This window comes from Schistosoma haematobium, chromosome 1 (genome assembly GCF_000699445.3).
Source record: "Schistosoma haematobium chromosome 1, whole genome shotgun sequence".
NCBI classification, from domain to species: Eukaryota; Metazoa; Platyhelminthes; class Trematoda; order Strigeidida; family Schistosomatidae; genus Schistosoma; species Schistosoma haematobium.
Window position 1 is genome coordinate 60,994,416 of NC_067196.1, and position 16,030 is coordinate 61,010,445.

Consider the following 16,030-nt stretch of genomic DNA (forward strand, 5'->3'; position numbering starts at 1 on the left):
TTGATATTAACTGTGACGAACTGTTACTTGAAACCAGAAAAACCGTGATTCGTGCAACGCACTATAGAAAAGAAATCTAACGTTAAATGAAGATTTTATTCACCCTTCAAAAATAAAAAAACACAAGACGAATATCCATTAATTAAATACACTCAATTGTATACAGATTTTAATGGCGTTTGTAAATCAGTGTATTAATAGTATACATAACTGAAATAGTGAAGTTAAAAGAATAGATATTAAACCTATTTAATACTAAATGTATACTTCTTTTCATGTCGAACAAATATCGCACTTAATTAATACAAAAGTATATATGTCCTGCAGAACATATATCACATTTAATAAAAAGAAAATTTATAACATATTGAATTCAAACGTCATCTCACTTTTTTAACCTGTTCTAGCAAAACTGACCATTGAGAAAACAATTCACTAGTTTCGATTTTCGTCGAAGTTCGTAGTAATTTTCTCTTATTCATTTAAGACTACTTTTTGTGATTGTATAGGGCAGTATAAATGAGTTAGAAATTTTAATACGTGTCTAATATCTTATATTTATCAACCAATGTATTGATTAACGTCGAAATTTTTATTTTTTTATAAACCGTTCATGAATATTTTTACATTTAAAATAAGCATATTACATTTAGAAAAGCACGTTCGTATTTGTCGTTTTCCAAAGAAAAACGCTGAAAGAAATATAGACGTTTATTTAGAAACGAAGTTGGAAGAGTCCGCAATTTTCCTGGCTTTTTCACTCATCATATCGTTATTTCATCTCCTTTCTTTCTTGCTATTGTTTAGCTTAAGGATGCTATTTTGAAAGGAACTCATCCTGTTTCTCTAGAAGAAGCTGTCTATTTAGCTGGTATTCAATGCCAAGTTCAATTTGGAAATTATGTTGCGGAGAAATTTAAACCTAATTTTTTAGAGTAAGTTTCACAGAATAAGAATTAGTATTTATTTCAATAGAAAAGTATAAAGTGAATTGTTTTTACCCATTAAACTTATTGCTCATATAATATCACAAGATATGAAACAAACAATACAAATATATGAAATACGTTTGAATTGTAAATTAAGGAAAAACAGTTGTCTAATGCTTTCCGATTTTCCATTATATGACTACCAACTGAGTTTGATCCGTGACAAATACTATCCTTCAGAAACAATAATAATAAGTATCTCCACTATTTTTTAATGAAAGATTGATGTCTGGAATCCCAGACACATGTAAAACGAAATTTACGACCAAGAGGGTGACTCATTCATTCAGTTGTCACGACTTCAGTTTTACAATTTTGTTTTTTGACTGTTTATATAGTAATGATGTATCTCCTTTGTTCACTGATATTGAATGTCTACGATTTTGGAACCCTTCAGTCATGATGTAACTGAATACGTCCCATTGTTTGTAGCGTTTCCATTAATCTCTTCTTTGTATATCTGTTTATGATCAAAAATGTGATTGAATGTTTTTTACGTGCTCTTGATAGACTAACAACTATTGAAAAACGTAACAATGAATTATTAGCTTAACGTAATTATAGCCTATGCATTTCAACCTACTTGTCACCGTGGTAGTTGTGTCACTTTTACGTTAACGATAATAGTGATTGCAAAAAGACTTATTGCTCACTTCTACATGACGTTCGTCCTGATGATATTTTCCCGATCGACAGCAAAAGCCTGTACATTAGACTGTTGAGCTCAGAAAACAAAACTCATCCAAAAGCTACAAACTGGCCCCGTCATTTAATGCCTTTTCTACGGAAAGAGAGTTTCATTGACGTTTTTGGAATGACATTACCACTCGCATCGCAAGTTAACATCCGACTTCATTTTTTTTAAGGAAATTAATTTTCTAAGTCATATAAGTGTAGAAAGGTCTATGCTCAGATCATCTAATTGACCAGCGCACAGAAATCAGTTTCAAGTCCTGTCTCCAACCGACTGAAATCTAACTGAGCGTAAAGAAGTTATCAGGTCTAATAAAATCGTTTTATTCACAACTACAATACTTACCTTGAGAAGTAGTAAGTATTTAAAATTTGCTAAATGAAAATCATGTTGGCTTTGTATGTTAGTTATGCGAAAAGTTGTGATCCTTAAATAAATTTAGGAGTTTGGGAAAGCACAATATCTAATGGAAGAGAAAACTTACACAAGTTTTTCAAATTAACTGTATATTGTTCAACATAAAGATAAATCTGAATAATGCGAGACTATCTGTACCGTAAGTTACAGTGTACCGAGAGTAAAAGTAGCCTAAATGCAATTCATTTTACTTAGCTATGATAAGTAGCATACAGAATAAAACGCAAAAAATGAGTTTGTATACCGTGCATCGTCATAACTAATGGGTAATTTGATTATACACTGCGTACAGCTGAGCTTTGTTCCTACAGAATTCATTCGACGCTAATAAATTTATCGTTAATTCTCATTTCTTCTCATAAAGTTTTCTTCAGTAGTTTAGTCAACATTTTATTCATTTTTCTATAGTTTGAAAGATTTTCTACCAAAAGAATATGCAAAAATTCGTAGTTTAGAAAAGAAAATTTTTCAACAGCATGCTGAATTATGCGGTTTAAGTGAAATTGAAGCAAAAGTGAAATATTGTCAATTTTGTCGCTCATTAAAAACGTATGGAATTACATTTTTCCTAGTAAAAGTAAGCTCTCTACCTTTTCTTTCTGTTGTTATTATCCCCGTACCATCCTATTTTAAGATATAAAGAACTACACAAGTCCTTCCTTTCTCTCTCAGTGTGTATTCATTAGTTATGATGAAGTTAAATGACTATTCAATATCTCCACTTTTCCATTATTGTCAATAAAGAAGACATGTTACTAGTTCTTTGTAAATAAAAGGAAAAACCAATAGTTTTTCCTAATTTTAGCACTAGTCCCTATTAATTGTTAAAATTCTTTTTTTCTGTCAATATATTATATTAAAGAAATGTCAGTATAAAATAGATGAAATACTTTACATATTGTATGATTTGTTCATGTATATTTTCTTGAACAATTTCATATTATATTTCTACACTATGGATAAATGAACTGTGTTTGAATTAAAAGTTAATAAAATTCAAGTATAACTGTATTATCTGGGAATCTTCATAGTATGAACAATATCACTTATAACTTGTCTATCTGAAAGAGAAAGAAAGATAGTAATTTGGAGATTAATACATTAGATGTTAGTTAGTTTTCGTATTTTTTTTCTTTTAAACATTTGATTGTCATAATCTTTTATTCCTCATCAACAATCTGTACACATTCATTTTCGCTGATCTTCAGCGTTTGTACATAATACATTGTAATCTGTGATTCGAATTAAAATTTCTGTTATATATTTGGAATTGCTTCCTGAGAATAAGTTTTATATCTAATAAAACAATGTCTCTTGATATTTTGTTATGTATCTAATATGCTGATCAGCAATGTTAATTGATTGTTACACATTTTTATCTTTTTCCCTCTAGGAACGAATCAAAGGTAAAAATAAATTGATACCACGTTTATTGGGTATAACAAAGGATAGTGTAGTTCGATTAGATGAAAAAACCAAAGAAGTTTTGAAAATTTGGCCACTTACATCAATTTGTAAATGGGCTGCCTCACCACATGCATTTACTATGGTAAAATACCAATAATAATATTGATAATAATATTTCATGGAAATGGTTGATTTTTAACGTAATTTTTCTAATATGTTTGTAATAGAACTTCTTCAATAGAGAATGATTCAAAGTCACAACCGTAATAGTCGAGATATTTTTGTGCTTAGTTATTTCATACTCATTATTTATCCCTTTTTGACGATAAGTTGCTTATGTCAAGGGGTCACCTCTTCGATTGACATCATTATTTTCTGACTTCTTTGCTGAGAGATCAAAATTTTAAAATGTAAAGTTTTTTAAACTTTATATAATTATCAATTTAAGTTTTTGATGGAATACTGTATAAAAGTTAGGAATTCATTGGACAAACTTTTTTTAAACATTCTATCTACAATTTCCACCTATTTTTTTCATCCTATTCATAGAGGAATTTCGAGTTGTTCTTATAATAAATGTAGCTATTTGAATCCTTTATATATGAGCAGTCTTGACTCATTAGTTTAAACTACTTGCTTTTGACTTTTCATTATTAGGATTAAGTCTTGTTATAACAATTTATGGCATAGTGAATAGTTAGGTCAGTATATTGGAACTCTTCAGCAAATAGTCCTACTTCAGTTTCTAGTACATGAATATGTTACTAATGTAATGGGTTTTTGTAGGTTATTGAATTTCGCGGTTTGCACCACTCACTGACTTTGGTTGTATGGCCATTGAGAACCAGAAAGCATTGTCTACCTGTTTTGTTCTAGTCCGAGACTCTTCAACTATGTGTACCGACGACTGTCGGAAATCGGGTCCAGGCCTCTCAGTTATATAAAGGTCGAACATACGCTACAAAGCCTGAAGTATACTCACTCCTAAGGAGTCCCATAGTAGAAAAAACAGTCTTCCAGTGGTCCGTGGTTTTCACTCATTTCCTAAGGTCTGTTGAAGATATATACCATAAAACTCGAATTTGTATTTTTGTAATGAGTGACATTATTATATTTATCTCCAGTATTTGACTTGAAAACGTTATGTCAACTACTCTCCCAATATATATAGACACAATTCACCAAATGTGTGTATCCGTAGTTTACGTATATGTTGTTTGTTTTTTGTACTGGAACATCTCACTGAAGCAATCATTCCTGGGCTTGTGTGAATAATTTCGTTTTTCTGTAATTGTACATCTAAATTACCAAGTCACTAATAACAACAATACATATAATGTAAGCATCATGACTTTGTAGTCTATTTTATACCTTTCTTAGAATTGTTGTTTACTTGATTTATTCTAATAATTCAAGGGAATTGAATAAAGCAAGCACGGGTGGAGATAACTTAGTACTGATTATCACATAGTTTTGTCAAGATGTACGTAGAATATAGTGCTAATTAAGTATAGTTGATTCATATAAAAAGATTGATCTATTATCTCGTCAGTAAATAATATTAGAAGTGTTTCAATCAGAACCTTGAATGTATAGTGGAGGAAAAATTGGTGGAGATAACCAAAATTCATCGTTCCCTCCTTCCGACCGTTATTACAATTACTCTCTGTTTACATTCCTGTTGTCTTGAATTCGATCTTCTCAATCTTCTGCTGCCATGCACCCTACTTCTGACTGGTGTTACATACTACTTATGCCTGCCAATATAGGTAACATACCCTACATGTAAAATACCGAATATCCAGCATTTGTCTCTTCTCTTTGAACTGAAAATACTTCACTTCTAATTCATTCTCCTTTTTTTAGTAAAAAGTTAACTCTAGTATCTTTTCATTATTCTCTTCATTTTATCAGTCTTCTATTGGTTTACTCATGAGATGTTTTTGAATTCACTGATTTTTTGCCACTAAAGTATTTTTTTTCTTGTTGTTGAGTTTTTCAATATAAAAAAGTTACAATGATCATTGTTGATGACAAGCTTTTACTTCAATTTTTATTTCTTTTTTTTTCATTTATTGTACCATAGTAGCATTTATTCACGAATCATTCTTGTCATCATATTTTGTTACTTTTTATGTGGAATGAAATTTATTCTCATAAGTTCTATTTCATACTACTGAATCAATAATACTTTCTATCGACACAGTTAGTTACTTAATAATAATGAGAACTGTAGTAGTAGTAGTAGTAGTCGTGTGGTGTGTGCTACTTTTACGGACAGATATAATTAGTATGTATCAAGAATTGGAAATAGGATTCTTACTAACAGAAGTGGAGTATAACGAGAAGAGAAAGAAAATCGGAAGCAATCTGAGTATCAACAGGCATAAAAAGCGATGAAGCTTGTGAGAGACAATTTAAGGAGGATGTGCAAATGGTGTATTCAGTATATTGTTTTCAGATTTTACAAACCTATTGTGTGATCTTGTTTATTACAACAAATTCGTTTACTCTAAGCACGTCTTCGTTCTTTTCAGCAGTAATAGTAATGGTCAAATAACTTGATTTGTTAACAACTATGTTGTAAGTTCAATCTCTAGTCTACCTACTTCGTTCCTGCTAGTCAGGCAAGGTTACTAACGACGAAAAGCATGTGTCTACTTAGATAGTGAATTACATTAGTTGAAGATTAAAATTATTGCAAAGTTCATTTCTTTTTTTTTCAACTTACTGATCCAATGCTTTGTGATTTAAATTCTCTGCTAACTGAATACATTTAATGTTCAAGAAGCTGTATGATATGTAAATAAATCATTTGGTACTCTTATTATTGTTGTTATTACTATTACAGGATTTTGGTGAATATTCACCAGATGAATATTATACAGCACAGACATCAGAAGGCGAACAAATCTCTCAACTAATTGCTGGTTACATTGACATCATATTGAAAAAACAAAAAGCTACTGATCATCCCGGTTTGCAAGGTGATGAAGAATCTGCAATGTATGAAGAAAATGTTCAAGCTGAACGGTTAGTTTAATGTGTGTTTGTGTGTGCATAATTTTCGTCTCAATTGTTTTAAGCATTTTCATCACATGAGTTAAAATTTCTAGTTCAAAGTAAGTCATCTAGTCGGGTTTTTCCCGATATATACGTTAGCCTATAGTTAAAGTATTCATTTAAATAAAATTTCTTTATTATTCAATTGAAACATCATTTTGAATTGTATAACTGTCGAAGTTGAAAATTCAGATACATAAAGTATCTGGAACATCCCATGAAAGTTTTAAATAATAATAATTAACGTGTTTTGCAAAATAGAGATGGCTTGTAGGTTACAATGGAATCCAGAACGCACATTTCATTCTATTCATGGACTCACCAGATGGATGTACCTGGATCTCTGTGCTTATATTCATGCATCTTGGTTTCCTATACTAGCTACAATCCATCTATTCGATTAAACTTGTAACAAAATGATAATATCCAAACAACCCACATACGATGCACATATAATAACAAAGACTGGTTCAAATTCAGTCCTAAATGTCAAAGATAGGAGGGTTAGGACCCTTAATAATTATGTAATCAGGTGTTATGTTAATTTGAAAGTCATTTCTGTTTGTAGATTACGAAACATATTTTTAGTTATTTCATAAATAAATAAGACCCATTCTTTGAATACTGAACAGTCGACTGAGCAATATTGACTTTCAACACATGTTACCAGGCAAAGATGGGAAATCGGTTAATGAAGTAGTGAGTCACTACTGACTAAAGCATTTGGGACATTTGCTACATAAACCCAACCACCACCTACTTCGAACCACGATGTTTTCTATCATTGGAATAGGCTGAAAGAAAATTTGGTGCTACAAAACTAAGACGTAGAATTAGTTCAAGTCATTGACCGTTGAACTGAGTTGTGTTGGTGTCCACAGACTAACTGGCTGGGGTCCGCATGATCAGTGGTTGTAGACTCAGGTTGAATGACACATCTCAGAATAGTTCGCAATAACCTATATTCATTCTTTCTTTATCTTCAAAATTTTTCATACTTTTTATTCGACGAATTCAATCATCCTTCTCGAACCAGATCTACCACTACGGACAATGTTACTACTTCTACTATTCTACCACTTTTCTTAGTAATTTCATTCTGATGTGTTGATTTGGTATGACAACTTGAACAGAAATACATACACGCCAGGTTCTAAGTCGCTTATGACTGACTGATCGACTTCTTGGATAGACTTTCTAATTCATTGACAATCTGAACTGACTTATATGTTTTTATTTTTCTCTTGATTATTATTATAAGTTTAATTTGTCAGTTTTGTTTTTTTCCTTCTTTTTCGCTTTCATAATGTGCACTCTCTTTTTCTCTGTGTATCTGATTGATTATTGGTAGTAGCAACAAGGTTATTTTCACAAACCATATCATAATAAACATTTCACTTTTTTGCGATATACTGAATTGCTTTTGACTGTTAACTGTTTATAGGTTTGTGAAGAATAAACAAAAACTGTCACTTTGTATTTTTATTAGTAATGTCAATATTACTAATATTTCAATATTATGAAAACTTGTCAATTTTTTCGAAATATGACATCAGTTTAACAATGTGTGTGTATGTGGAGTTTGCACATGTGTCTTTTGTTATTATTGTTGTTTTAATAATTATTCATAGTTGGCATCTTGGGAACTATGTGTGTTCTACAATAGAGAAAGATACGAACACGTTCATCTTTTGTTATATGCGTAACTGTATTTGAAATACTGTGAAAGCGGTTTTATAATCTGTAGCAGATTAGAGATGTGTGTTTGGTACGTTCTTTGTTCTTAGTGACTGACAAATTGAAAGACTCCTATGAGTATATTCAAAACTAATTTCATATGGTAATAAGACTTTTAAAGTTCATCAAGTCCAGTAATAGCGACCAATACTCACTACTGGCATTCAATAATAACGTTTCGTACAATCAGATTGAACTTGAAAGGTTTTGATAATTATATTTCTATCATCGATGTATAACATTTTGGCCACTTAATATATAATTCTGTTGACTCTCATTCTATATGTAGACCAAAGCCCGTTGTTCAGTATTTTGACCGATTAAAATCTACTAATATAATTGAGGTCCACTTTCACTCAATAATAATTTCTATTGTCCCACAAACCAGAAATTTTACATTCCCTCTTGATATGTTTACAAAATACATCGTTAAAATCTTTATTGAACGATCATTTCTATTATTATATCTTTGTTTTCGTTATTATTGTTGTTATTATTATCAGGGCTACGATTGTTCAGCACCAACGTGTTCCTGTTCGTGGTCGTGGAAAAGATCAACTTGTCAATGGTGTAGTTGAGAAACCATTCGACATTCAACAACACAGAAATGATTTATCTAGTCATCAAATGAATACAAACGGTGTATGGTCTATTCATCAACAAAATAATCTTGTAGGTGATGAAAATTCTACAGTAATCGATGGTCAAAGTGTATTAACAGCAACAACGACACGACAAATGTCACCTGATAATTTTATGACTGGTGGAGTAAGTATATATTTCTTGTATTAGAATATATATATCAGTTGATCATTGGTCAAGTTTAACATTCGTTATTCTTTCCAAACTACGGTGAATGTGAATAAGTTACTTACTTACTTACTTACGCCTGTTACTCCTCGTGAAGGAGCATAGGCCGCTCACCAGCATTCTCCATCCAACCCTGTCCTGGGCAATCCTTTCCAGCTCCCTCCAGTTGTTATTCATCCTTTTCATATCTGCTTTTATTTCCCGACGTAATGTGTTCCTTGGCCTTCCTCTTTTCCTCCTTCCTTCAGGATTCCAAGTTAGGGCTTGTCTCGTGATGCAGTTTGATGATTTGCGTAATGTATGTCTTATCCATTTCCATCGTCTTTCCCTAATTTCTTCTTCAGCTGGAAGCTAGTTTGTTCTCTACCCCAGAGAAGGCTGTTGCTGATGGTATCCGACCAATGGATGTCGAGTATCTTGCGAAGACAGCTATTTATAAATACTTGTACCTTCTTGATGGTGGTTGTTGTAGTTCTCCAAGTTTCAGCTCCATACAGTAGAACTGCCTTGACGTTGGTATTGAAGATTCTCACTTTGATATTGGTTGAAAGTTGTTTTGAGTTCCATATGTTCTTCAATTGTAGGAATGCTGTTCTTGCTTTGCCAATCCTCACCTTTACATCTGTATCTCATCCTCCTTGTTCATCGATGATGCTTCCCAGGTATGTGAAGGATTCTACATCTTCCAGAGTTTCGCCATCAAGAGTGATTGGATTGATGTTCTCCGCCTTGAATTTGAGGACCTTGGTTTTCCCCTTGTGTATGCTGAGGCCTACTGATGCATAGACTGCTGCTACACTGGCTGTCTTTTTCTGCATCTGTTCGTGTGTATGCTATAGGAGGGCTAGGTCATCTGCGAAGTCTGAATCGTCTAATTGATTTTGAGTTGTCCATTGTATTCCGTGTTTTCCCTCAGATGTCGAGGTCTTCATAATCCAGTCGACCACCAGAAGAAGGAGGAAGGGAGAGAGTAAACAGCCTTGTCTGACTCCGGTTCTTACTTGGAATGTGAATAAGTACCCTGTTTTATTTTTTTTCGATTTGAAATCTGAAAAACAGTTTGTTTAAGTTCAGAGTCCGTGTTTACATAGTAGATAAGGATGTTATATATCCTAAAACATTTCTAGAATTATTTTTCGCTTTTATGAGATCAAAAAGTCTGATCATTTTCAAAGCGTGGATTTCAATATTTCATTATCAATATGATATCCTTTAAAAAGTCAATTAAATGGTCATATACAATCTAAATGTGCTTTTGTCAGTAATAATAATAATGAAAAATATCAGTTGACTTTCCAGTTTTGTGTTACTCTTTGACCTAATAAACACGGACTCCATATACTCGGTGCTGATCCACACATGCATATCACTGATAATATCTAGCAGAGTTTGAGCTTATATTCCAATGGTTAAAATGTAATCTATCCTGACTCCTAAACTATAGCACCTAGCACACCTTCTTCAACCCATCAAACAAAATAATGTTATATTTAGGTAATGAATACTTAAATTTTGTCCTTACGTTTTTCCAGTTTGTGCTCTCATTTATTGATGTAGTTACAAAATAGAAAGAATTTCATAACTGTGATTATTTCTCTTTCATTGAATAACAGGTTGATTTAAATTACTATAAATTTTCGAGCAATTTAAGCATAATTTAAAAGTGTTTCGTAGGCAATCAATAGAAATCCTTCTTATTCTTCTTCGTACAGGCTCCAAGAGATCAGCTACTCATTTAGCTATAGGTAATTGTAAATATTTTACACAAGACCGGTTAAAACAGAAAAATACTGATTAAGTGCTAGTCTTCCTATATACCATTCAAAATCTTATTGTTTCTGTTATTTAAATACCATTTCATAGTTATATTTGAAGCGACAGGCTATCAGGTAGTATTGCTGTGTATACCACTTATGTTGATAGATATAAGTAGTATGTACCATCAATCAGAAGTGTAATACCTAGAAGCAGAAGATTGAATAAAAGAGATCAGGAAGGGAAATAGAGAGTAATTTTGATGACAACATAATTGAGAGAATCATGAAATATGTAAAGGACAACTGAAGGAAGATATCGAAATAATGTATCTAATGTATGGTTTTCATATTTTACGAAGGCATTCTGTAATTTTGCATTAAACAGTAAATTGATTTCCTACACCTGGGTTCTCGTTCACTTTATTAACCCCCTTACACCCACATGTATTGCTGATTCAAGCGTTTCGTATAATCAACTTGCTAAAGTTCACCTATTAAATCATTCGTAGTGAGTAGTAATGTTACACAGTGAAAAAAATTTCAGTTGTAAATAGATCTTACATATTATTTATTGTTTTCTCTGAAGAAAACAAATTACGAAAATGCTATTTTTAATATTCACTCGCTTCTTTATTCATCTCTTTTTATATTATCACTAGACTCATATTTTCCACTATCAAGAAATGTCTCCAGCACAAAAATCTCTCTTAGTTACAATTAATGAAGATTTGGAAACATTACAAGCTGCTAAAGAAAATTTAGATATTGGTCCACCAACTGAACGTCATCTACTCAATATTGGGACAGATGAAGTATGTGTTTTCCCCCATTTTTTGGTTTAACTTGTTTCACATATATTCATACTAATTATCATCTATTTGTCTCGTGTGTGTGTCTAATGTGAACTCAAGTCGACGCAATAAATCTGGATAGTGCATAATTATCAAAACCGCATCTCCTAAAAAAATGACAATTAATTGTAAAAGTGCTTATTTCTCCGAGTTTTGTGTTAGTAATATTGTAAACAGCACAAAGTGTTATCTCAATATGAATATCAACACTGGGATACAGATACATCCAGCTGACAAGTTTCAAATAAAGTATATAAAAAACTCATATCCAGGTTTTCACGGTTAACCACAATTTAACTTTACTAATATATATTTTTTTGTTTTCCGTTACTTCATTTTAGGCATCTAAACGTTGGTTAAGTGAATCTATGGGTGCTAGTCAAGCGAAGGTGACTGATGAAGTCGGTGCTATGAATGCTGCTGTAGCTCAAGCTTTACGTTCAGCTAATCGAGCTGAATCAACTGATATCAATGTTGTGCAACAAGGTCAGCCATTGGATCAAATACATGATCCTGGTGATGATTTAATGATGATGCAACAATCATTTCGTGTAGTTACCATTCATTTCCCTGCATTTGTTGATGATTTAAAACGTGTCGCTGTACTTCGACGTGAATCTGGTGCTTTGAAAGCTGATCAAACTGGTCAACCTATTATTGCTGATAAAACCGAAGAATCCACTCAAAATTTATTATCAGCTGCTCGTCATGTCGCTGATGCATTCACTGATCTGTTGCAATCAGCTCGACCATTAGCTATGGGACAGGTAGTTAATTGTATTTCTTTTCGATGAATTTGTACTATAGTAATTTATTCGAGTTATATCCAACATAAAGTGTGATTGGTGTTAAGTTTTAAATGATTGAATCCATGTTTATTTATAACTACGGATATTTGAAACTCTTCTAACTCAGACGGAATCTTATACAAATTATATAGGTCGGATGATGGCACGCATGACTCTTTGACAGTTATTTTTAACTCAAAGGAATATGTAGAGAAGACATAGGCTCAGAAAATGTTTGATATTCAAGAAGTCAAGTTCGAAGTAGAACGACTGTGTTTGTATAGCAACAAAATATAACCTTTGAACATAGTACAATCGGCAAGATAAAATTTACAACATCTGATCAAATAATAGCAAAGATCAGGTTAGAGATATGAAGTTGGAAAAAAAGCTATCTTAGCTATCCTTACAGAGAAAAACTAACTTTTATTGACAAAAAGCTAGTTTACTTGATGTCTCTTTAGTGGTTAACAGTTTTCCTCTTACTAATTGTTATTGTTGAAAGTTAAGTGTCAATTTTAAAGCGTCTAGCTAACATTTTTTAGTAGTTACCATTTTACCGTTTATGTTTTGGTTAATGTAATACGCGTTTAAGAAGTGTGAGTTCAATAGTGGTTCGCTTTCATGGAATGCTATTCGTATTCCTATTGATATAACCCAGTCTTTTGTGATTGTACAATAAGTTCCATCAAAATTGATTGAAAATTCTTATATATTTCATACTGTTTGATATTTGTCAGTTGCAAAATTACATTATATTAAGTATATACATGGGTTTTCTCAGTCACTGGTAATCTCACCAATACTATCTGTTCAGCCCCGGTTATTGATAATGATGATTATAAATACCAATCGAATTCTCTGTGTTGTTTACTAATCAATTTATTCTTCAGATTCAAATGGTTTTCTGTATAACAATAAGTTTAAAATCAGTCCTTAATGTTAGTGTTGGACACAGTGTTTCATCAGCTTAATTTTATTACTAGAAAAGTTTGCTTATCTATTATCTATGTAATGGTCATAAAGAAAGTTGTAAGGCCTAGCACAAATATGTATTGAATTAGAATAACACACTCCAGATTAACAATAGTCATAGAAAATTAACGAGTTGAAGAGGAATTATGGTCAAAATAGTCATAAATAGCTGTGTTAAACTAGACATAAACATTATATAGTTCAGAAGCAATTAATAAAATGTATGAACTGATATGGAAACTGTACTTAGACGGAGACTAAGTTCATCTTTACCATTGTGATCGCTGCTGACACATATAACTTAAGTCCTCTATTTGTAGATTACAATTTCCTCATATATTCCTACCAAAATGTCTGTATATACCCTCACTACTCATGTACTGTCTCTATTTTACTACTCTGTTATTTCTAGTCCATTCCCAAACTAGGTGGAAAACATATAGAGACAAGTAGGCAATCACAGGTCTTAGGTTAACCGTATCCCCATTATCTCAACAAATTAAAGTTCACAACACTTATCTAGCCCCCTCTACCTGGTATTTTACACATAACCTTAACATTTTCACCACATACAAACATTACTTAAAAAGCGCTTATCACCAAACACTAACAGTTTATTGATGTCTTTAACTTTCACCAATGTTATTTGACAGTCTATGCTGTCTCCGTGTATTTATGTACCTCTGTTTATGTGTAAGTTAAAAAACAGATTTCCAGATCATAACTGATCATATTTACATCATAATATTATAAATTCTATCGCATACTGTATGGAAACAGCAATCAACGTACTTTTTTCCAAATAACAAAGATATCATTATTTTTGTTTCTATTATGGTAATTAGACACATGAAGAAATTTATCCAACATCAGATGATGGAACATATAATGCTAATCATGTCATTACACAACAGCAAGGTCCTGTATCGAGTAGTTCACGTAAAGCTATTATTGAAGCAGCTAGTCGGGTTGGTGCAGCTAGCAATGATCTATTACGTCATGTAATGCATGGTGGAGATGATGATGACGATTTATTCAACACAAATTATTTAATTTTAACTGATGAAGAAAGAATTTACCAGGTTCGCTTCCAATTATTTGTTTATTATTATTACCACTGTTGTCTCTTTTACAACTTTTGTTTCTAATTTCTCTCTTGGACTAGCCAATTAAAACTTGATTGTTAATTAACGGATTTTATCATTCATCACTACGTATTGAAGCTATCATCTATTAGTCTAGCTTTCAGAATCTTAGATTAAAGATTTGTGATAGCTCCTCACTTATTTTCCATTAGTTCTCAATTTTATTATTGTCAATACGGCTGTTTAAGCTGATTGATCCAAACCTTATTCTATTTTGTAAAGTAATCTAACAGTTAAATTGCCAATAAAATAATTTGTTGAATAAACCACACTCGAGTTGTAAATGTTTTCCTCTTGGAAATGAAGTGAATATTATTTAAATCAATTAAGAGCTTAACTACTTAACAAAGGCTTATAATAATTGGAGCATATCTGTCGTATGGTACAATATGGGTGATTGGAACTTAAAAGGTCGACAAACATTCGAGCCCATTCCCATATAGTAGATAACTAAATATCCCAAAATCTGAACCGTATCTTTACTTTTGATCATTTGAGCCATGAGCATATATCATTGAAATATTTTGTAGGTCTCATAAACAGAGAAAATTCTTTCATTTACCAATATATATATAAGATTTGTCTTTTCAACATTTTCCTGAAACTGTTCTGTTATGCTGTCATATGAATCTGATACTGACAGTACAAGCTTTTTATCCGCGTACCCAAATTGGCTCCTTGAGTGAGAAAACCGACAGTTAATCGGAAGCTTTTATTGGCCAACCAAATTGAGAATATACTTACAACCCATCTATAAATAGATATCCTTCTCCCTCAAAAAATAAAGCCACATTTTCAATTTATAGCATATTCCATTTTCCTTAGAAAGTGAGTCCGAATCTCGAATAATAATGTGTGCCCGTCAGCATTTCTCACTTGTCTTTTGATTTATGTCTGAATGGGCCAGAGTATTACCTTTCCCTTCCAAAATATAAGTCTTCCTTTTTGAACTGAACTTCATGAATCGATTTGACGGCAAATCACCTCTCCCTCTTGGAAGATATACAATACTCAAGGGGTGTATTAAATCAGGTGACTGATATTTTGTTTTAGCTCTCCACATTGTTTGGTTTCTATGTCTGAACATTAAGAATTGTTGGTGAAAACTGAATATGCGTATTCGCAAATGAAGGAATTATTTGAACATCAATAAGATTACGTCGTATTTCAAAATTGACAGGTTTTTATGCTAATAATTAATAATTAAATGAAGTTAATTGCATTATTATTATTATTATTATTATTATTATTATTATTATTATTATTATTATTATTATTATTATTATTATTATTATTATTATTATTATTATTATTATTATTATTATTATTATTATTATTATTATTATTATTATTATTATTATTATTATTATTATTATTATTATTATTATTATTATTAT

The 16,030-nt window shown here is 31.7% G+C and overlaps 1 protein-coding gene across 3 annotated transcripts in view; it reads left to right on the forward strand.

The window, feature by feature from the left end:
• Positions 1-16,030, forward strand: part of TLN1_1 (Talin-1) — a 125,122-nt gene that overhangs the window by 56,166 nt on the left and 52,926 nt on the right. For all 3 annotated transcript variants that reach the window (XM_051209256.1, XM_051209254.1, XM_051209255.1), the window contains 8 exons: positions 808-935; positions 2,509-2,677; positions 3,494-3,649; positions 6,359-6,540; positions 8,811-9,075; positions 11,534-11,686; positions 12,067-12,492; positions 14,334-14,570. In XM_051209256.1, coding sequence (XP_051074697.1) covers positions 808-935; positions 2,509-2,677; positions 3,494-3,649; positions 6,359-6,540; positions 8,811-9,075; positions 11,534-11,686; positions 12,067-12,492; positions 14,334-14,570 — 1,716 coding nt within the window. The remainder of the gene's footprint in view (positions 1-807; positions 936-2,508; positions 2,678-3,493; positions 3,650-6,358; positions 6,541-8,810; positions 9,076-11,533; positions 11,687-12,066; positions 12,493-14,333; positions 14,571-16,030) is intronic.